We start from the raw sequence: 24,546 nt of genomic DNA, 5'->3' as shown, positions 1-24,546 counted from the left end.
AACAAGGTGTTCTCTTGAAAGTGCAAGCCATACGTTATGGGACCTCAGGAGAGCACACTTTAACTCAAGAGCATTGGGGAATGGATGTGTTTCTTCAGGCCACTTCTTCCAGTACTGGTTCAAGGGGCATCCTTGGAATGTAAAGAACATTGGGAGCTAAGGAGTGCATGTGGTAGTGCTGAGTTAGAGTGTGTCATTGGGGCTTGAAAAGAGACTGATGTACAAGTTGGCTAAGTCAGGCCAACAGCTCTGGCCATATCTGCAGGATGAAAATAATACTACTTATTTATGTACGAATAGACACCCACCCATACTCCTTTATTAATCATAATCCTTAAAGCCTACTAAGCTCAAATAACTTCTCAGCTGCCTATTAGACAATGTGATAGACTATATAGTTTTGTAGCCCCCAATACATCCAGAAATAGTTTTTAAAAAGTCAAGGTCACATTCAATAACCCTCTAAATTTATGCTCCAAACACAAGTACTCCCAAAGTCTCCTTACTATTATGAATACATTTGTGTTTTGATGGGATCTTGCCCATTTAAAACGGGTGCCACTCTCCCCTTGTAATGGTTTCCGGGGAGAATCCATTTACTTCTCCCTTCTGCATGGAAAAGTGGCCACGGAGCTCACACGGACACTACTGAGGAGAATGACCTTCAGCGGGCAGAGATAAACAAAAGCTGCTTTTCATCTTCCAACCATTGATTTTCTGCAAGGCAAAACACAAAGCTGCTTTGAAGTCCAGGGGAGAGCTGCAAGGGAAGAGGGAGATAAAACTGAAGGAAAGACTGGATTTGAAATAAAGTTAATCTCTGTCATCTAGGTGTAGATGGCTATTGGCGAAGCTGAAACTGCCAGATTTTATCGAGAGAGAATTTAGATTATTGTAAAAAGAAGGCGTTTTAAGTTGGTAAAACTGGGTTAGGGGAAGGTGGTGTGGAAAACAAAGAGAAATCTGAAAGGATCCTGGATAAAATAGATCCATTTAGCAGAAATAGTTGCTTTTAAGCAAACAGTAGCAAGTGTGTGGTGAATAATCTGAACACTGCAGGAAGGCTGCCCTCCTGTTTAGGTTGCATAACAGGACCAAACAAGGGATCGTAAGAGTATTTGTGGTGTCAAAATTTCTTAAGAACAACGCAATAGATACCAAATGTGGCTTGATAGTTTGATAGATCAGTTCTGACTTTTATAAAAATTGTAAGCATATTGCATTTGAATAATACTTTCATTTTACAACATGCTCTTCCATTCACTTCAACATAAGCCAGGAGATAGGCTGGATAAATACTGTTATCCCTGTTTTATATGTGAGGAACTAGAGCCTTAGACCCCTTGGGAATTGCATGGGGACGCACTGAGAGGGCCAGGGGAGAGGCCAGAATAGCCAGGTTCTTGGATTCTTGCTCTCTTCCTCCTCCTACAGGCTCCCTCTATTTCATGGTTTCTTAAGGGAGAGAAACTCTAACTCTTGCTTCTTTCTCCTCTTTCAGAAGCGTGTATTGTTTTTCTCTGCATCATTTTTTGACGACTTACTCTTAATGTATTAGCGTTGGGATTCTGACACATATTTATTATTCTCATGTTGTCTGGAGGTTAAATTCTGACACCCGAGATCGGGAGGCCCGGCTCCGAAGACAGCCACAGCGGAGGCTGAGGTTCCTAACCAGTGCTGCAAGAAGTGGGGTTGACCATGATTCTGGTGGGCGTAAGGGTACTTAGTGTTGTGAAATGAAAGATCCTTGAGAAAGTTCAGCCCCTCTCTCAACCATGAATACAATTTCCAGCCAACCTGAAACCCCAGACCACAGTTCTTCCTCATTCCAGACCTCTAAGATCTGGGTGAACAAACACACACATGCCATTTGAGGGGAAAGGCATCATGGAGGAGTTAAGACTTTACCAGCCCTTGAGACAGCGGAGTCGCTCATGTGTTCTCATGGAGCCACAGACATGTGACCTGGAGCCAAGAAACGTCAGGTAGAGGGTCTATGTTGGGAATGGCAGCTTTGGAGTTTCAGTGGGAACTTTTGAAAATTTACTGTTTTCCTTTGGTTATTTTTATACAACTAATTTGTACCAGATACTTAATTTAGCATTTTGTTCAGTTCCTGTACATCATCTTTTTGTTCTAGCTGGTAAGTAATGAAGTACATACCCGATAATCTACTCATATCAAACTTCAGGCAGGCTTTACGATAAATGTCTAGTATCTTTAAAAAAGACTCAGTGAATGTCCTGGGCATGACTAGCTAATTAAAAGAATGAAATAATTACAACAGTTAATTTCCTCATTAATTTATCCTTTAATAAAGAATATTCTATTGACTTAATAGAATTAATTTGGCTGACAATAATGAACTTTAATATGAATTTTGATATTACATTACTTAATCAAAAAGGGCAGTTTTAAATTCATTTCAGAATGTCATATAATTAATTATTTATAGGGTACTTAATATAGTCAGCTTCTGCTTGAGTTATTGTCATCTTATGGGATAGTTTCTATACAAGTATGCAACATCTTGCTTTATGTAGTTATGTAAATCACCACTGAAATTTTAAATAGTTGTTATATTGCTGCCTAGAAGCCATTTCAAAATGGCATTTTCAGAATTTATATTTAAATGAGAAGGTTAAGATATAAATTATTTTTTAAAACTATCTCCTTTAATTATTTCTTTCACAAATACATATACACTTTTAAAAATTTGTGCTTTACAAGTAAATATACTTTGGAATGTGTGTTTACATGTCCAATCAGCACATTTCATTTCCAACAGGTTTTGTAAGATATTAGTTAACTAGTATCCAGATAAATATCTATAGGTATATTTATTTCTGAAATCTGAACTAGTCCTTTTTTATTACCTGGGATGCTGTTAGACTTGATCTGCTTAGGATAGTTAATTTAATATAAAAGGGAGGAATTTTAAAAAATTTCCTTGTTATGAGGAAAAAATTTATCTCATGCCTCTTTCCAGGCATCAGATGGTGGCATAAATCAAAATTATTATCTTATATTAACAATAAGGCATGTTGATATGGGAAAAAATCTTGTTACAAAACCAAACATAGATAAATCACAGTTTAGGGGGACCAGACAGTTATTGAGTTGTATTAGCCCCAAAAGAGGGTTGAAAGCTTTTAACACTGATCAGCCTCTATCAGACTAATTTAGGAAAGTAAATAATTCAGACTAATGTCCTACCTCTGAATTGATGTTGTGTGATAACTTTTTTTTTTCTACACAGTAGTAAATGGGTATGTTCCTGAAAATGGATTCTGCCTGTTTACACTAGTTGCTAAGGGTAGGCCTTCGTCCCAAGGCAGATCTCAGTCATAAGCAGAGCACAGTCATGTTAGGGCAGGTGGGGGACAGGGTGGACAACACTTTGGGGATAAGAATCTCTTGAAATCTCTGTAAACAGGAAATAGGCTCAGAACAAGGAGTTGAAATGGTCACACTGGACACTGCGTTATGTTAGATATGCTTTATCCTGTCATCTATATTGCCATATACAATTAATGATATTGTGTGAATGCAGAGATTGTTTTTAATCCTCACTATCCATTAAAAAAAAAGATTCTTCTTCTTGGTGGTGCCTCACTATGCAAATAGTCTCTGTGTCATTTGGCCTCAATCTGGTAGTCATATTCTTCACATGCCTTTCAGATCTGTAATGACCCTATATGGTGTCCATGACAATGAATACATGGTACATGGGATTATTAATGATCTTAAAGATAATTTTAGAAAAGATATGCTATCTGAAAAGTAATAAATTATCAGGATATTTTGTCTCAGTGCATAAAAATAATTTTTTAAGTTAGAAAATGACCTAAATGACCTCTATTTCTTCTGTTTCATGATTAAGGGACTTAGAAACCAGTTACCCCCTCCCTGCTAGTTCTCAGCTTTCCACACCTGACTGGGAGGCTGACACAAGGACTTTCCCAATCCTTTGGGCCTAGTCCCTAGCTAAGAAATAGAAGACAATGATTGGACACCAACTTTGACCCTGTGTATAAAGGATATGACTGTAGGCAGAGACAATGTGGTTTTCTACTAGGGATGTGTTTTGGGTAATGTTGTCTTGGAGGTGAAGGGGTAACACAGTACATAGCAACAGTTCCTCAGAACAGTGGTTCTCCCCTTAACCTGACTTCTTCTATTATTTTGCTGGGGAGGAATCTTTACTTGTGAATGGTGAATATGACAGGGGCAGTGAGAGTAGCATCTGCTAGGAGCTGATATTAAGTGGCACTTCTATGTCATATAGTCAACAGTGAGTTTAATCAACATGTTTAGCTTTTCATTTTTGTATCCCATGCATCATATAACAGAGCCACACCTAAAGTTGATCTGTAATGAATGTGTAATGGGTTGAAATTGATGTCTTTTACCTTCTCTATCTATATGTAATGGACAAAGAAATGGATTAGGAATCAACGAGAAAGCAGAATTGTAATTTTGGACCTGTCCTTTACTGGCTGTGTGATTTTTGCAAAATTGCTTTACTGTTCTTATTGTGTGAAATGATGATGCTTGGATGGGATGATCTTTAAAATTCCTTTTACCTTCATGATTTGTCATCTCTAGACAACACAATGACCATAGGATGGTTAAAATCTATGGTTTGCTGGTAAATATAACTACCTGGCTTAAAAAAAAAAAGAATAAAAAGAAAGTCACAATTTGTGATGTTTGCCATTTCTGTGGTGTAAATACTCCTGCTGTGGCTAATTTTAAGCTACCAGTGCGAGGTCATTGAATATGGAGTTGGGAAGAAATGGATATATTCGGCTGTTTCAAGCCACTAGGAGCCAGTTTGAGCACACTATATATCTTAAAATAATAAGTTATTCTACCTTAAAGGACTGAAAATATGCTAATGTAGTTGAGAAAAAAGTAATAATGAGAAACAAAAATAAATTTCCAGAGGTAATGAGAAAATTAATGCTTGGATTGTCTCAGCTTTCAATGCTTTTAAAGTTTTTCAAAAGAATGGTAACCCATGTACTGTTTTTTAAAGTCATAGATCTATATAAAGATAGTAATATCTTCAAAAGCCATATCTTTTAGAGTGGCAGGATATAATATTTAGAATCTGATCTAATGCTTTAAATGCATTTGTTATAGCTCTAAGATTAGTTTTAAGCCACCTGAGGACAGTGTTTTACCTTCCACCACCCAGAGGATTAATATATAATATCCAGGAATGTTGGCACTATGGTGACTTGGTACTCATCCATGCACTGTTTACTGGTCACAGTGAGCATTTGAACAGAACAGGATTATCACAATGCTGCAGAGAATGCAAACTAAAAATGTGTCCTCTGAAAGGGAGGAGAAAAAAATATTAAAGAATGTCAATCGAAGGAGACATGAGGCCTGGAAGTCATGATAGAAGCTACAAATATCACAGTCTATCTAAAGAATACTCAATTTGCCAAGATCCAAGTTTAGTCTTCATGTGACAAGCATCTATCATAAGGCATTAACAAGAAAATTACTCAAAGATATAAATACATGAAACTTAAAAAAATATGGCCAACTTTAAAAATAGCTTACTTATAATGTGTACTCTTTCTAATATTAAATGAGATAAAACTGGATTACAAACCCTAAGGTTTGTGTGTGAGCAATTGCTAGTGTCAGACATTAAGGTTTATAACACTTCTCTGTTATCTTTCCACATAAAATCTAAGGTGGTAGTTGTGAAGGGTATTCAGTCTTGAGACTGAATGCCCAAACAAAAATCCATCATAAATACTCTTGTTTTGCTTCTACTCTTTGGCTTAATGAATGTTTACCAAGAAAACTGCATTATTTGGTTAACAACAGGTATATATGGAGCCATCCATATGTCACTCATGAGGTGACTATTCATGACTCCGATACAGCGAAACATCCATCAACCCTACAGCAGGCAAGGGAAAGTCCTCTCTGTAGAGTGGATTTTACCAGAGGAAACTACTGCATGAGATCTTTTAGAGAGGCTGTACCATACTTAAAAATACATATATTTATTTATTTTGGGGGAGAATGCAAGCAGGAGAGGGGCAGGGAGAGGGGGACAGAGGATCTGAAGTGGGTTCTGTGTGGACAGGCTGACAGCAGCGAGCCCGGAGTGGGGCTTGAACTCATGAACCACGAGAGCATGACCTGAACCAAAGTTGGACGCTCAGCTGACTGAGCCACCCAGGTGCCCTTGTACCATACTTAAAAAAAAAAAAATTAAGTTTTTATTCATTTAGCTCTAGAGAGAGAGAGAGACAGAGAGTGCACAAAGGGGGGAAGGGGTAAGAGAGGGGGAGAGAATCCCAAGCAGCCTCTCCACATTCTCAGCACAGAGCCCGATGTGGGGTTCAAACTCATGAACCATGAGATCATGACCTGAGCCGAGATCAAGAGTTGAATGCTTAACTGACTGAGCCACCCAGGTGCCCCCAGAGGCTGTACCATAGTTTTGATATTAATCTATAAAGAAGTACAGTTGACCCTTGAACAGCATTAGTTTGAACTGTGCAGGTAGGTCCACTTACATGTGGATTTTTTTTCATAAATACAGTATAGTACTGTAAACGTATTTTCTCTTCTTTATGATTTTCTTAACATTTTCTTTTCTCTAGCTTACTCTATCGTAAGAATACAGAATATAATACATATAATATATAAAATATGTGTTACTAGATTGTATGATATTGGTAAGACTTCTGGTTAACAGTAGGCAGTCAAAAGTTGTAAATAGATTTTCAACTATGTGGGGGTCAGTGCCTCTAACCCCTGTGTAGTTGGAGAGCCAACTGTATTTTTATGGAACTATTTGGAGAAGGAAATTGGAGTCAAACAAAGATCTGGCACCATCTATGCTTTCCAAAAGTTTGACATAATTCATTGTTCTCATTTTTAGTCAGATGAACACATGCCTTAAAACCTGTTCTAATTTGGGGACTTAGCCCAGCCTTTCCGTTGAACGCCTCCATCTGTCCACAACAGATTTGTTTTTCTTTATTCAGAATATCAGGACAATCTCTCCTGTACCTTCCTTGGTTTGGTAGGAAGTTTTTTTAGTCATTTCATGGAGCGAAGAGTTCTTTGAGACTGTCACTGTGTAGTCAATAGAAATTCCCTACCAGAAGGCCCGAGGCTGTCTTTTAACCCTATGTGCATGTTAAAACCACAGTTCCTGGGGTCTATATTGATATCTGATATCTGACAGTGTTTCAGTTTCTGTTCAAATCTGACATCAAGGAATTTGTTTCTTTCAAACTTGGTTAAGTATTAGACATTTTTAATATTCTTTTTTAATTTAGCATTTAGATGCCTTGGAAAGGGGAAGCAATTAACTTAGTTTACTCTGGTGTTGGAAGTCACTTGTTCCGACTTCTATGATTATAGAATTTTAAAGCTGGGTAGAGCATTAGAGATTTGTTCTTCACTTAGTGAATTGAGATTTCAGTTTTTTTTATAAATCGTCAGGTACCAGATAAATTTGGCACTTGAAAAAAATTTCCCAGTTTTTCTTCTATCCATATAGATCCTAAAATCTCTCAGCAAGAGATTCAATTCAATTTTACACTTAACAAGCAGCTCCAGTGTAGTGGGTTGCTAACTACAAAAAGACGTATAAATTATGGTCTTTGACCTTAAGGATGGGCCCCAAATGTGAACAGATAATTGCAAAATTATGTAATAAGTCTATTATTAGAAGTATGAATGGAATGTTTTGATAGTTTTAAGGCTTTTAACGTAGCATGGGGAAGTCCCAGAAGACTGGAGGTGCTACTGGATTCTGAAGGATTTATGTGTGTGTGTGTGTGTGTGTGTGTGTGTGTGTAGCTGGTTGTGGTAGTAAGGGCATTCCAGACAGAGGGAAAGGGACTGCTGTTGCCAGAAACAAACAGTGCTGATAGTGACAGTGTAGGAGTCAGTGAGATATTACAAAGGACCTCTATAAGTCGTGGGTCATATAGGTTTAATTCAACAGATAGTTGTTGAGGTCAACTTTGTGGAAACTATCTGCCACCAAATAACATGCCCTGCACATAAACATGGCAGTGATTGTATGCTCTTTCTTATTTTACTGTTGAGAATATTAAATATTCATAATTTGAATGTTTAAAAAAACTCATTAAAAATTAAGCCTAAATGTATCAAGTTTTAAGAAAGATCAAAAGCAAAATTGTGATGGAGGCTGGCTACTATTATCTTCTCTCGAAGCTCTCCTCAACAGTCAGGTCTTCGTCTTCCCCTAGCCTACCAGCCCATTCAGTCAAATCCTCACCCTTCCATCCTTCTTTGCTTTCTCAGTAAGGCAAACCTGAAACGCAGAACCACCCCTTCTGAGTGAGCATGAGTGCTGTGTTATGACTAGGAAGTCAGATAAATCATCAAAGATTAAAGAAAAGGGCGGGAGAACTTAATGATATGTCCCTTACCATGGTAGATGATGACCTCAAAATGCTATTAGGGAAACAGTGGTAAAATTTTCTTATTATTCTCACATTTTTTCTTTGTATCTTATGTAGGGGTCACAGAATGATATAACCACCAGTTATGTCAGTGTCTTGCACCTAATGGGTACTTAAAACATATTTGGTGAATGACTAAGTATAATTCAATAAGAAAAACAAATACAATTACACACCAAGAACGAAGTTGGATACCTATCTCACTCCATATACAAACATTAAATCAAAGTGCTTGGGGGGGGGGGGATTAATGGGGAATGACTGCTAATAGATACAGATTTCTTTTTTGGAGAATAAAAATGTTCTGGAATTAGATAGTAGTGATGATTGCACAATTTTGTGAATATACTAAAAGCCAATGAGTTGTACATTTTAAAAGGGTGAATTTTATGGTATGTAAATTATATCTCAATAAAAAAGTAGATGCAAAAAATCAAAACAAATAGCAACAATAAAACCACAGTCAGAGAGTTGAATTAAGGCTCTTATTCAAATGTTCTATACCTAGGTAGTCCTAACAGTGAAGAGGAATATAAGTTAAAGATGAAAAAAACCCACTTTTTAGTCAAAATTGAAGGGAATCAAGAAAGGTACTATATTTCAATAATTCTAAGATGCATATTTTTTCACATTTCTGAATGCAAATGCATCTTATAATTGATGGTAGGTCCAGTTTATTGGGCGGCTTTTTCTTTATGGTACATAAGATGTGATAGGTCTTAGAGTCAATGAAGTACTGTACTTTTATTTTTTAATTTATTTTATTTTTTTATTATATGAAATTTATTGTAGCAACGTGGATGGAACTGGAGAGTGTTATGCTAAGTGTACTTAATTTTTAGAATAATGTGGCAGAGCTGCTAATTGCTTTTCAATATGTGTTTTCCTCTTCCCACACAGTAATAATAACTTTAATAATAATAATACATGGGGGTGCCTGGGTGACTCAGTTGGTTAAGCATCTGACTTCAGCCTAGGTTGAACTCGGCCCGAGTTCGAGCCTCGTGTCTGGCTCTGTGCTGACAGCTCAGAGCCTGGAGCATGTTTCAGATTCTGTGCCTCCCTCTCCCTCTCTGCCCTTCCCCCGGTCACGCTCTGTCCCTCTCTCTCTCTCGAAAATAAACATTAAAAAATTATAAAATAATAATAATACATGTTTAATAAATTTAAAAAAAATTAAAACTTAAAAAAATAATAAATTTTTTTACCTGGGTAAAAGATTATATTCCCGTTTTCCTTATAGCTATGTGTGGCCACACGTCTGAGTTCTGGCCAATGGTATATAAGCAAAATAGTATGTGCAACTTATGGTTTGTGCCTTTAAAGAGAAAGAAAGTTCTCTTCCTTCTCTTCTTTCTCTTTTCCTCCTTTCCTATATCTTTCCTTCCCTCCTCTCTGCCTTCCTCCTCCTTTATTCCCTTCCTTCTAAATGGCATGTATGTGATGGTTTGAGCTAAGCAGCCATCTTGATCCATGAGATAGAAACCACCTGTTGAGGGTGGTAAAGCAATGTGAAAAGATACCTGAGTTCTTAATGATTATGAAACTGATACACTAGTCCTAGACTCATTATGCAGACTTTTATGGGAGAAATGCAGTTCTAGTTTGTTTAAGTCACTCTTTTTTTTTTTTAAGTCACTGTTATTTTGGGTTTCTCTGCTATAAGAGCTGAATAATGTTCTATCTAATGTGAATGGCTTCTGACTTCAATGTTTCTGTAAGTAAATTATTACTTTCTTCAGTAGGCTAATTCTTTTCCTAAGCAACACACACACACACACACACACACAGACACACACACACAGACACACACACACACACACACACATACACACACACGATCTGTCTGGGCCAAAAATGAGTTACCAAATATAGCATTTACTTATAAGGAATATATTGTGAATAGCTTTTTACTTTTCATTATCATGGAAAGATGACTGCAACCCCCATTCAGTCTATGTTTCTAAATAATACCTTTGTTAGGACTGTCTGTTCAGTGCAATGGGAGACAGCTTTCTCAGTGCAATTGAGATTTCTTGATAATGCTAAATCTGCCTTGTCAGCTGAATTCCTCTGGCTTTGTGCTGCACTGCGGTAAAAATACATGATCGGATTTCACTGTTAAGAAAATTCTTTCAGCAATACATGTACAGTCAAGTTTATTGCCTGGATAGCTGAGCATGTGGGTTATGAGATTTAAAAAAATGTTTCATGACAAAACTTTATGGAAATGCAACAATCTGGAAGTCTAGTTCTGTCGAAGAGAGGTAAGGCTGTGAAGAGTTGTGCTGTTGGGGGCTGATACCACTCTGTCCTTTTGACTATCACACTCTTTCTTGGTTCTTCATATTTGAGGAGACGGGACGGTGAGGAGGCCTGTTGGCTTGATCTTATTAATGCCGCCATCGAGAATACATATTCTTGGATATTTCATCTTCACAAGGTGAGCTGCGAACTGGAAAAAAAAAAGGCCAAATTTATAGAGGATATACAAAATCTGTACTTCTCTAATTCCAATTTATTTCTCAAGCTGTGAAAGACAAAACTTTTTTTATTATTATTATTTTGAGAGAGAGAGAGAGAGAGAGAGAGAATTCCAAGCAGGCTCCATGCTGTCAGCACATAGCCCTATATGGGGCTACATCTCACAAACTGTGAGTTCATGACCTAAGCCAAATCAAGAGTCGGATGGTTAACCAACTGAGTCAAATAGGCACCCTAAGACAAAACTACTTTCATAATACTATCGCTGTCATTGTTGTATCAATGAATCATTAATTGGGCTTTTAATGTAAATCAAATAACCATTTAACATGTTGACAGCTCTTTATGCTTTGGGATAAATATGTCTCTTTAGTTCTCTTTTAAGCTGGTTGGGATAGGCAATAAATATACATGATAAATATCCAAACAATATAAAAGGTATATAGTGAGAAGTAAATTCCTCCTACCTCTCTTCTCAGTTTCTCTTTCCAGAGGTCATTAATATCACTATTTTTCATGTATTCTTCCAGTGATAGTCAAAACATTCTCAAATCTATTTGACATTTGAATAATTTTTGACATTACTGTCAACTTATTAGTTACTGCAATTCCATATATAATGTCCCAGAGCGGGCCCATAACCTTGCTGTAACATGTTTCTGGAGCCACTTCAATGAACAGTTTGAGACCATAAACTTGGAATGAATTCTAAAGACTGATCTAGGACATCTTCTAGATGGCTACCAAAACAGGACATTGAAAAGTTATCAAGATGCAGGGCACCTGGATGACTCAGTCAGCTGAGTGTCTGAATCTTGATTTTAGCTCAGATCATGATCTCACGGATCGAGCCCCCCACTGGGCTCTGCACTAACAGCGCAGAGCCTGCTGGGATTCTATCCCTTTCTCTCTGCTCCCCTATATCTCAAAATAAATAAATAAACATTCAAAAAAAGTTATCAAGACATCCACACACATCTTCTTGACTTGGCCCATGTCTACCTATCCAGAATCATTGGTTATCTTTCTCCATTCCCTCAACCTTATGATAAAGCAGTCCTCAACTGCTTGTCAATCCCAATGAAAATGAGATCACTTTAGGATTCAGAGCATTTTGGTTGTGCAAGTTTCCCTTTGTTGGGAATAGTTATTTCCCACCAGCTCCAGGATATCTTTTAGTTCTTCCTCAAAAGCCACCTACTTACCCCCCACCAGCCTAATTTCTACTTATGTCCCTACTCAGGCAATTTCTTCTCTACACATTAGGTCTCCCTTACAAATCCCCTCTTCTCAGCCCCCAAAATTTCTTGGGCAAATCTCTCTCTTTTGCTTCCCATGTTTATTTGAGTTGCTCATTTAAGAGCCTGCTTTCTCTACCAAACTGTAAACTCCCCTAGGACAGTGAGACTGTTCTGTTTCCTTTTATCTCTAGCACCTGGCACATGACAGTCAAAATATGCTTGTTAGACTGGACTAAAGTCTGACGAATGACATATAACCTGGCGCAAAAGGATGAAGGAAAGAAGGGTTTTCTTGGACTCTGGCCATTCTATTTCCATTTCCTCCCCTCGGTGGTGTCCTATTCCTCCTCCTTGGGTATTTGTGTCCTCACATTCTTTTCAATTACTTTGTCATAACCTAATCGCAGATCCTTGAAGAAAAATGAATAATGCCTATTGACAGTGCTACTGGGAGTATCTGAAGTCTAACAGCTGGTAAAGTCTCGAGCCAACAGTCTGGAGACCTTACGGCTCAACAGCTGAGTGGTTTAGTCAGGATCAATTCAAGGCCTCAACCCCAGGCATTCCACTTTATTTATTTTTTTAAAAATTTTCTTAACGTTTACTAATTATTGAGAAACAGAGACAGAGCATGAACATGGGGGGTGGGGCAGGCAGAGAGAAGGGGAGACACAGAATCCGAAGCAGGCTCCAGGCTCTGAGCTGTCAGCACAGAGCCTGATGCGGGGCTCGAAGTCACAAACTGGGAGATCATGACCTGAGCTGAAGTCAGACGTTTAACCGACGGAGCCACCCAGGAGCCCTGGGATTCTGCTTTATCGATCTGGGGCTCAAGAGTGTGATTTTGTTGTGGTGGTGGTGGTTGTTGTTTTAAACAAACATCACTAGAGGATTCTAAAGCAGGTAGTCTGAGGACAGTATCTTGAAAAATAGCAACTAAAGCCAAAATGATGACGGTACCAGTAAGTAGGTGGTATAGATGGTGCTGGACTTGGATCTTTAACAATCTTCAAAACTACTCACAGAAATGGATCTTTTTTTTTTTTATTTTTTTTTCAACGTTTTTTTATTTATCTTTGGGACAGAGAGAGACAGAGCATGAACGGGGGAGGGGCAGAGAGAGAGGGAGACACAGAATCAGAAACAGGCTCCAGGCTCCGAGCCATCGGCCCAGAGCCTGACACGGGGCTCGAACTCACGGACCGCGAGATCGTGACCTGGCTGAAGTCGGACGCTTAACCGACTGCGCCACCCAGGCGCCCCCAGAAATGGATCTTAATAGTGCTGACCCCACTTATCTTTTCCCTCATTCTCTGCAGTGCCTTAATAGATTCGAATGGCTATTAACATTTCAGATCCTGTACTCTTTTAGTCACCTGAAGTTATCCTTAATAGTAATTAATGTTGAAGAGAAATAGTGCATCTGTATTTCAAAAGGTATCAAGTGAGCTAGACCACTAATGTGAGCTGGTCTTCATGCTGTTCTTGCTTATTTTGCTTTGAACCTAAGTCCTAACGAGCAGAGGCACCGGATTCATCTACTCTGAGTCAAGTGCAGGCAACATGATCGCTGATACTGTATGATTACTGAAACATCTTTGCTTCGTTCTCCCACATGCAGCAATACAATTACCATGTAGGCCGGAATTCTAAGATAAACATACCATTACTGAAAAGACCTTGTGGATAAGCAGTCTTAGCATTCAATACTTTCAAAACACTGTAGAAGTCACAAAACGAATAAGGAAGGACTGACTACTGCACATTTAAGTAATCTCTGAAACTATGCTGTAGATCTGAAGAGAGTTCCCACTGTTATTGTTTGGAGGGACATAACAACTAGGCTGCTGTTGAGCTGGAAACCGTAAAGGCAAAGCAGGCAGAACTGAGCGCTTTGGAACAATTAGGGCGTCGCTACGTGGGAGGTCTAAGAAGAAAAGTAGAAATGGAATACAAGGAGATAGCAAATGTTTAGGTGCCTTGAAAAGCAAGGCGGTGCTTAAGTGAAAGAAAAAGCGCCAGCGCTGAGTTTTCAGGTTAAGATTGTGAGTTCTGCTCCTGGGCTTGCGGCTGCAATTATCCATGTTAAATATCGGCCCCTAACAGTGAAGGCACGACTGCATCTTTTCCACTCCTACCAGGGCAGCAGTTCCTCGTCTCCATCTATTCATTCATTTCTCAAACACTGTAGTGAGCACCTACCACATACCAGGCACTGCTGCAGTTTTTGCAGTGTTTACAGACCAGAGAAGGAGGTAGTAACAGACAACAAGTAGTGTGGTGGTTATACAAGTACAAGGGGAGGGTACGTTAAGGGAGATTCCCCCCTCCCCAGCCCTCTTTTATTGATGTGACAGCCGCAAGTGTGGATCAGATAGTAAGTATTCTCTGTGGCTGTAGTCTGACAGGTTAGGGAGGAAAGAAAGGGCTGTGAATGCATAGGGGTGATTTCCACAGCGTGAAAAAACCACATCACTCATTGAGAAGATATGCGGTGGAACAGAGGAGAACCAGGCATGTAGCGTTCTGCGTTTCGTCCATCTTTGACTCTTCATCTGGCAGGGCTCTGGCAGCTTTCGGGAGTTAACATACACATTTACTGGACTTTGGTGATGAAGGATCTAGAGTAGCTTTGCAGCTGCAGCTGAGGGAGATGCCCGGCCTCAAACAGAAGTCACAAACCTAGACTTGCGGAGCAACATCCTTGGCAGGAGTGGGAGGATATCATAGTGGACCAGTGGTTATGGAGCTTTTAGAATCATCTGAGTGATTTTAGTAAACAGTGATATCCAGACCCCCTCCAGATTAGTAAGAAGCAAAATTTCTGGAGTACAGCTCCAACAGTGGGTTTGGTATTGAAGCTTCCCAGGTGATTCTATTGTGTAGCCAGCACTGAGAATCATTTTACTGGATAATAGGGTTCATTTGCTAGTCAGGTTTGTCTGAGACCTCAAACTGTAATTTTTATAGGTATACTCCTGAATGGAGAGCAAGTCACTTTGCACTAAAAGAGACTGTCATGTTTGTAGGGCTGGAGTTTGTGAGGCCAAGTCCTATGTGGAGAGAATGGGGTTCTTCAAACTGCACTATCAGCTGAGATATATATCCCATGTGGAGTTGGCAGGATCTGGTATTTGCTGGGATAGGATTTGGGGACCCAAACACTACAGAGGCAGCTGCATTTCTTGTGGGTAGTACTCCCATGTGGAGAGGGCAGAGCTCTCACATTTTTGTCATTCCTCTGGTTAGCAGGATCTGGTGGTGCTTTTCATTTCTAAGGCTTAGGTAGGTGCACCTCAAAACAGTGCTGTCTGAATGTGGCAGGCCTTGGTTGGGTGACACTCTGTTTTATTTTCTCTCTTTCATCTTAGCTTGGATTAAGAGGCTGGTACACTTGTCCAGTGGAAGTCAAGTTCTATTGTAGGAGGAGAATGAGTGGAGAAAAGGGATATTCTGGTCTGCTACAGAGTAGTATAGCTTAATTAAGGCCAAGAAATTAAGGCTGAGTATGGTTAAGATTTAACAGGAGCACAGAACAGGATCATGTTGTTTCTCACCCGGTGTCCCAGGACACAGTTTTGGGTAGACCCCACAGGCAGCTAAGAAAACTGGAGTTCTGCAAGATTCTGAAAGGAGCACACTGCAGGACAATTAAGTTTCTTTATGTGAAACTTTGGCCTTGTGAGTTTTAAGTTTGCAGTGGGAACCAGATAATTGCCGGGAATTTACGAACACTCTGGGGAAGCTCAAACTGAGGTATTTTTCTCTCTTCCATTTTATTTGTCCATTCCTTTCCTTCAAAATACTGCTAAATTTAGGATATGAAAATATTACTTTTGGTTGAACATAGAACTGAATAAAGGAACTGGCAAATTATCCTGTAATGAACAGCTGTGGTAATTTCATTTTCTTGGTTTTATGGATGTGAGGTTGATGCTGTATTAGTCCTATGTATTCTTTTGACCCCCTGGAATGCTGAAAATATGCTGTCTATTTAACATTTCTGGCACTATGTGGTTGGGGTGGGGCTGATACCTCTTGAAAATTATGCACCTATTTCTAGGTTTGGCTGAAGAACTCAATAAGCATGAGATGAGAGAAGAGAAACAGAAGAATATGGGGTGATTTCTACATCTAGAGTACAGAGTGGCCTGGGGTTAAAAATAATCCAAGTGTTGCCCTGTCCTGATTATTTAAGAAATTCTGAGATCATTAATAAAGGTCTGTCTTGATCATTTGAAGGACTTATCTCTGTGATCCCAATTAGAAACATCAGAGCTGTTTCTAGGAGTAGTAGGAAGGAGGAGTAGTAGGAAGGAGGTAGGCATGACTTATCTAATACTCCACTGATCTTTTCCCTTGACAAAGGAGTCAAGTATAATTTTGAAGTGTCATTTTCATTTCAATCCTTGTTATGTTTCTTCCATAACTGAGATAAGTGTTCTGTCTCCTGATAGGCTTCTGTATTTAGATATTTTATAGTGAACACATTTATTTTCTTAAGAGTACTACATAAGTTTACTTTCTTTTTTTCTTAAAAATTTTTTTTTAGTGTTTATTTATTTTTTAGAGACAGAGTGTGAGCGGGGGAGGGGCAGAGAGAGAGGGAGACACAGAATCTGAAGCAGGCTCCAGGCTCTGCACTGTCAGCACAGAGCCCAACTTGGGGCTTGAACCCACGAACTATGAGATCATGACCTGAGCTGAAGTCAGACGCTCAATCAACTGAGCCACCTAGGCACCCACATAAGGGCTTACTTTCTTAAATAAACTACTTAAGGCAGCCGTTGTACACTTTTAGTAGGAGAGTATATGTGGAAAACAGTGTGGAGGTTCCTTAAACAACTAAAAATGGAACTACCATATGATCCAGCAATCCCACTTCTAAGTATGTATCCAAAGGAAATGAAATCTGGATTTTGGTGTTTGTACCCCCATTTTTATTGTAGAATGATTCCTAATAGTCAAGATATGGAAACAACCTATGTCCATTGATGGATAATGGATAAAGAAAATGTGTACACACACACACACACACACACACGAACATTATTAAGCCATAAAAATGGAAATCCTGCCATTTGGGATAATATGGGTGAAGCTGGAGGAATTATGCTAAGTGAAATAAACCAGACACATAAAGACAAATACTGCATGATTTCACTTATATGTGTAATCAAAAATGGTCAAACTCATAGAAGCAGAGAGTAGAATGGTGGTTGCTAGGAGTGAGAGTCTTGGGGAAAAAAGATGGGCAGATGTTAGTCAAAGGGTACAAAGTTTCAGTTATGAAAGATGAATAAGTTCTGGAGATATAATGTACAGCATAGTAATCATGGTTAAGACAAGTACAATAATACTGTATGGTTTACTTGAAATGTGCTAAGAAAATAAAGAAAGAAAATGGTAACTATGTGAGGTGATGGTATGTTAATTGGCTTGTGATGATCATTTCATAATGCATACACATATCAAAATGTCAAGTTGTATACCTTAATATATACAATTTCTATGTGTCAATCATATCTCATTGCTGAAAAAAGATGACTACATAAGGTGTAAAACTGGTTTTCACAGTAATAACATCTAATAACAATTAGGTGGTGGCTACCATATACTCTTATTTGACTCACAGAAGTAAAATCAGCAGCAGGGCAAAACCAAAAAGGTGAAGATAAGGTCAGTAATCATCTTATACCTTACCACAGGCACTTGTGACAAGTAAGGAGCAGAACAGTTAATTACAGGGTATTAATGTGGAATATTATATGGAATAACATACTAGACCTGTAACCATACCAGAATATGGTTAATTATGCAATGAGAAAAACAATGGGAGCATGTACATCAACAATCATTAAATGGTCTAGGATTTATTACGTTGAATTAATTAAACTTTTATCTCTTCATTTCTTTGCAGAGAGCCTATTCTCTCTTGAATCCACTCCAATCAGACTTTTGTCTCCATCACTCCCCTAAAATACTCTTAAGAAGATCAGCAATAATCTCCACTTTGTCACACTGCCAAATCCAATTCTTAAGACTCAATCTGAGTCTGACTTGATCCATCATTATCATCTACACAATTGATTATACCTTCCTCTTTTCAAAACTCCCTTCCATTGGCCTTCAGTATACCAATCTCTCCTCATTTTCTTACCTCATAAGCTGATCTTTCCAGTATCCTTTGGTGGATTTTCCTTGTCTTCCTGACTTCTGTCCCACTGCTATCTTTTGACTTCTATTCTCCATCTCCCTTCATCCCCAAAGTGATTTCATCTAGTCCCATGGCTTTAAGTCCCATCTATACACTGATGACTTTAAATTTATGTCTTTAACCTCTTCCCTGAACTCTAAACTCATGAATCTGTTTCCTCAATCTCTCTACTTAGATGTCTAATAAGCTTCCCAAACTTAACAGTTCAAAGGAAAACACACGATTTCTGCTCTATCTTTACTTCTAACCTCCCCCCTGAAGGCTTCTCCATCTCAGGAAATGGCAACTTTACTCTTCCTGGATACATATTTCCTTTTTGTCCTCTACCAAAGTATCATGTAGTCTCTAACTTTCAAAACATACTCAGAATCTGATCACTTATCACCGCCTCTGCTATTGCCACACAAGCCCACGCAATCATTATTTCTTCCATAGATTACCACATATTAGCCTAACTGGGCTCTCCTACTTCCCTCCCTGCCCCAATGGTCTATTCACTACACAACGTGAGTGATCCTTTAGAAAATGTCAGTCAGATCATATAACCTCTCTTTTTCAAAGCACTTCAATGGCCTCTTGGTTTTATTATTATTTTTTTAAATAAAATCTAAAGTCTTTACCATGATCTACAAGATCCTATATGGTCTGAAAATCTGCAAACATTTCCTCCACTCCCCATGTTCAACTCCTTTAATCTCATCTCCTAGGCCAAACTACCATCACCTCCTATTTAGATTAGCAATAACTTCTTGTCTGACTGCTTCTGTCCTCACACCCTACAGTCTTTCATTATGAGGCAACCATAACGATCTATTAAAATAAAAGTCAGATCATATAAAACTCTTTGTTCCCCATGTTCTGGTGACTTTCCATTTCCCACAAAATAAGAGCTTCCCCGATCATCTTATAAAGAAAATAAGCCACCTAGCACTCTTTCCACTCATTCTTATTTTTTATTTCAGCATTTATAACCCATTGATACATATTTACTGACTGTCTCTTCCAAAATATTGTAAGCTCCATGAAAGGAGGGACTTTGTTTTATCTATTACTGTTTCTCCAATGCCCAGAACAGTGCCTAACACATCGATAGCATTTGCTCTAACATCTACTGAAGAACTGATTCATTCATTCAACAAATACGTTTTGATCATCTACAGTATGTCAGGAACTATGCCTGGCACTGGTTATACTGCTTTATTGCCAGTGGAAGAGGGGAAAAGATTTTAGGCAAATAGTAAGAAAACTATCTAATTGGATCTGGTAAGAGTCAAATACTAGTTTCTCTTTTTCTTTACTAGGAGGGTCTTTCTTCAACTCTTGTATAAGTTGAAAGAGGTAACATCATTTTTAAAAATAGTGCTTTTAAAAGGCATCTATATAAAAGAAACACAATTTATACAAACAATATTGATGATGAAGTTTATAAATATGTAAATTATAAACTCCTGTGTAATAATTTTGCTGTAGAAGTCCACAGAGCAGTCAGATGAAGGTTAATTTCATTTCCAGTTTCATTTCCATAGTTTAGGAACTGAAATAGATAAAAGAATTTGAAGAGGATGCAACGGAAGTTTCATTTTCTACTCTTGGGCTCCATGCTTGCTTCTTAGCTCCTGTTCACTCAAGCTTGGCAGTTTTTAGTGGTATGTGGACAACTTGAGACATATGTGAAAAACAAGGTATGTTAATAATTTCATGTGCAACTGTAAATTTCTCTTGTCTTTTCTATTTTACTTTCTTATACGTAATTCTAAGAAAATCTCACAGGGATTAAAGGAAGAGAATTCAAATTTTTTTAAAGTATACATTGTGAATAGAAATGGCAAGAAAATATTTCCTCAAGGCACATGATATCTCAGCATAATATAAGCCAACACAACTTCTATTTCATTGTTTGCTTTGTTGAAATCCCAAATACACATTTCTCCTTCACATGTCAAAATGGTGTTTTCCTTTCTTCCTCTTCCATTTTCCTTTGATCTCGTTTTCTTTGTTGCTCTCCTCTACCAGTCACTTGCACCAAAGCAAATTTTAGTTTATAATGGATACAATGGAGTTTTACAATTTCTTGAAGCAAATTTAAGTGTCATATATATGTGTATATATATACACACACACACACACACACACAGACATATTGAGAGAGAGAGAGAGAGAGAGAGAGAGAGAGAGAGAGAGAGAGAACACAAGTGGGGGAAGGAGCAGAGAGGGAGAGAGACAGAGAATCCCAAGCAGGCTCTGCACCCTCAGCGCACAGCCCGATGCGGGGCTCTCCAACCCACTAACAGTGAGATTATGACCTGAACCTAAGTTGGATGCCTAACTGACTGAGCCACCCAGTCGCCCCTGAGTTATATTTTTTTAATGGTCTTTTTTTGGTCTTTTGACCATATGTTGTTGAGGCCATCACCTGGAATTTGTCTTCCATTCTAGAATAATGCAATTATATAAGCTATTACATTTAATTATAGGAAAGAAAAAACCTACTTTTTTTTCTGTATTATAAAATACTAAGTGTTTATTTCATAAGTAGAAGGATTCTGTACATACATATCCCATTTTAACTCCCTGAATTCTAGTCTGAACCTCTAAGTCTTTGACTGGTATTTTTATACTTGTGTCCCATTAGCACTTCAAACTCAGTATGTCCAAAATTCATCACAATCTCTCCAAATCTACTTTCTCTTTCTACTTCTGTTAAAGGTATCGGCTACCTTCCCAAAAATCCAATCTGGAAATTTTAAAGTTACCTTTGACTTTCTAAACAAAACGTTGAAGCTATTTTTGACTTTGGCACAAGGTAAAATTAGGCACATTCATTTAGGCACAAAGCTGTGTTACTTCTGTGATTGTCTTGGATCCGTTCCTTCTTTTCCATTCCTCTGCTCCTACTCCATTTTAGATCCTAATTACTCTTGGATTAGTTCCTAAATGGTTCTTGTGCTTTTAGTTTTCTCCTTTCCATTTGCCTGGCACTTTGCTGCCCACACCTAGCATTATGGGAGACCCTCAGGAAATCCTGAGATCTCTAACACTATTGTGTAGAGAATTTTTCCTTCCTAAAGGCTATTGCCCTTAGGCAAGGTGATTCAAGATCTGTGGATCCTTTCCAAAGAATAGTTTGCTTATCTATAGTTAGGAAGGACAATATATAGTACCCAAAAATTCTTACTGAAAATTTCATTTTGATAATACTAAGTCTAACATTTCTTTGCATTTTGAGGACAAAAGAAATTTTTATTCTAAATTTAGGCTTCCTTATTCTTTATATAAGTACATGTACTTATTTATAAGTAAATTAAAGATTAATGAGCATATTGTCTTTTAGTGTCCTGAATAAAGAGAAGAGTGTGATAGAATGTTACCAGATGCTTTGAATCACATAATAAAAGCAGTGAGGCCATTTCCCCAATGTTGTTTTGAAAGTTGTGGGGCTTTGGCTATCCATCTCAGACAAACTCCTATTTTCTTTTCTCCACAACCAGGAGAATTTTGCTAAATGAAGGTTTAGGAACTGTTTAAGCAGTGGGACCTTGAAAGCTTGAGAGAAAAGACCAGCATTAAGGTAGCTTCTGGGAAGAACCTAGCATTGAAATAGACTAGGAATGTAGAAAGAGTGAAATTCTTTAACTGGTCTCTGGTTTTCGGTGCTTAAGAATTTCTATTTTATTGGGATCAAGGGCAAAGGAGAGGGAAGACACTAAAAGCAATTTGCCAAATGACTTTCTAAAATACAGCTGATAGTATCACTTTCCTTCTAAAAAAACTTTTAATAGAGCCCCACTGCTAAAATGTACACTCCTTAGCATAGCATTCAAGGCCATCTATTTCCAGACTCTTCACCTATCTTTCCAGCCTTGTCTGCAGCTAAAAGGCTCTTCAAAGAAGCCCTATGCTTTCCAATCAGCATGTGCTATTTCCTTTGCCTGGAATATTTCCTCCTGACTATGGCTCTCCTCCCAATACATTTCCTTAGTGAATCCTACTCATAATTCAAGGTCTAAGCCTATGATCACCTTCTCCAAGAAGCTTTAGGAACCCTTCATTTAACTGGAAGAAACTTTTTCCTTCTTATTGATATTCTAGAACTTTAATTATAAATTTCACATAGCGCATGCTACATTCTGCTTTGAGTTAATTGGTTTTATACATGTCTTATCTTTCTAACTAGATTGTAAATTTTTTGAGGGCAAGGGACTATGTCTTTCTCCTTTGTGTTTCCTCATAATAATTTCCATCATGTAAGCACTTAATGTTTGTTGTCTTGAATTAAATTAATAGTTATTAGTATTTTTTTCTTTTGTCACCCTCTTTTACTAATTTCTACAAATGCACAGTCTATAGCACACTATTATTTCTCATGTGTTCATTCATCAAATACTTTTTGAACATTTACAGTGTGTCAGGAACTATGCTTGGCACTGGTTAAACTGCTTTACTGCCAGTCTTAGTCATTAATTCAAACACCAAATATCTATTGAGTGCTTTCCACTTCAAAGGCACTATGCCAGGATCTGGGAGTACAACAATGAATATATTATATAATATAATCCTTGTCCTCAATGAGCTTGGAGTTCAGATGGAGATGCAGAAAAGTGTAGTGGCAATAAAAATGCCATTTGATAATTGCTACGTAAAGTCATCATTTACAGCTGTATAAATTGTGCCTTGCTTGAGAGAACCTGGAAAAGGGCTAAGCAGAACCCTTACATGGTGCTGTGTGCCCCTAAAGAAAGGATGAGTTTTGATCTAATGCACACAGAAATTATACATATGATAGTGGTCCCAAGTAAGTAAAAGATATCCTATGAGCGCTTGGGAAGGGTACTTAGTCCCAAACATGAGGAGTTAAGAGAGTTCCTTGAAGAAATGGTATATAAACAGTCTTTTAAGACAAATGGTAGTTACCCAGGTGAACAGAAGTGGGAAAAATGTTCCAAATAGAAATAAGTATGAAAAGACAGTATATAGGGAACTACAAGTAGTTAATTACGGCCGGAGTCTAAGAGGGTGAGGCAGGAGCAGTGAGGGATGAGCTTGGAAAACTAAGCAGAGTTCAGATCATGAAGGGCCTTATGAATCATGAGGAGGATACGAATTTTATTTTGAAAGCAAAAAAAGTCACAGAGGCATTTGTGACATTCATCAGATTTGTATTTCAAAAAGCTCACCCTGGTTGTGGGGTAGAACTGGGGGAAGGGGACTGCAGGCAGGAACAGTGGAAGTTGCAGTGAGTCAGGCATGAGGTATTGGTGGTCTGAGTTAAGACAGGTGGGCAGTAAGGATGACAGAATTTCAGACCTAGCTAGCAGGGTGATAAGACAAACAAATACTTTTCTATATAATTTGTTGTCACTTAGTCAAGAAGGTGAGATAATTCACTCTTTCATTCAAACAGACTGGGTGGCATGGAGACAGGCGTAGGAACTTTGTAGTTAGCATAGGGTTTCAATCAGGGTTCTGCCGCTGGTTTGCTGCGGGATCTCGGGTAAGTCACTTAGCTCTTTTGGCCTTAGTGTCCTTAACTGTTAAATGTGTGATAATAACACACTTGAATAGTACACTTATAGTGCTGTTGAGAAGATTAAATTAGATATCATAAGTGCTGATTCATAGTAAATACTATAAACTAGTTTCCTTCTTTCCTCTCTTCCTCTTTCCAATCAATCCATTAATAGGAGAACCATTTACAACACGTTGCAATTGTAGATTCAAACTTAAATAGTAGATTTGTCCCCAAAGGGGATGTAAGGTAGGGTTTACAGTTTTATGATGAACTGTTTATAACAAAGCAGTAATTTATACTAGTAACTTTTACTGTTTACTGGGTCACATATACTTTGAGCAATTAAATGAAAGCTATGACTCTGCTCTCTCTCTCAAAAAAAAAAAAAGACACATATGTACAACACTTTACAGATAATTTCAGTTAGTTGAAAGACCTTCTAAAACTCATGACAGACTCTAGGTTAAGAAGTTTTCTTGGGGCGCCTGGGTGGCGCGGTCGGTTAAGTGTCCGACTTCAGCCAGGTCACGATCTCGCGGTCTGGGAGTTAGAGCCCCGCGTCAGGCTCTGGGCTGATGGCTCAGAACCTGGAGCCTGTTTCTGATTCTG

The 24,546-nt window shown here is 38.3% G+C and overlaps 1 protein-coding gene across 2 annotated transcripts in view; it reads right to left on the bottom strand.

Moving 5' to 3' along the window:
• Positions 1-10,628: 10,628 nt before the first annotated feature.
• Positions 10,629-24,546, bottom strand: part of TBCK (TBC1 domain containing kinase) — a 221,112-nt gene continuing 207,194 nt past the window's right edge. For both annotated transcript variants that reach the window (XM_047855062.1, XM_047855064.1), the window contains one exon: positions 10,629-10,941. In XM_047855062.1, the coding sequence (XP_047711018.1) occupies positions 10,831-10,941 (111 nt within the window). In that variant the 3' untranslated portion in view covers positions 10,629-10,830. The remainder of the gene's footprint in view (positions 10,942-24,546) is intronic.

The sequence above is a fragment of the Prionailurus viverrinus genome, chromosome B1 (assembly GCF_022837055.1).
Source record: "Prionailurus viverrinus isolate Anna chromosome B1, UM_Priviv_1.0, whole genome shotgun sequence".
Classification (NCBI taxonomy): Eukaryota; Metazoa; Chordata; class Mammalia; order Carnivora; family Felidae; genus Prionailurus; species Prionailurus viverrinus.
Note: the sequence above shows the minus strand (reverse complement) of the source record. Positions and strands in the feature narration are given on the sequence as shown.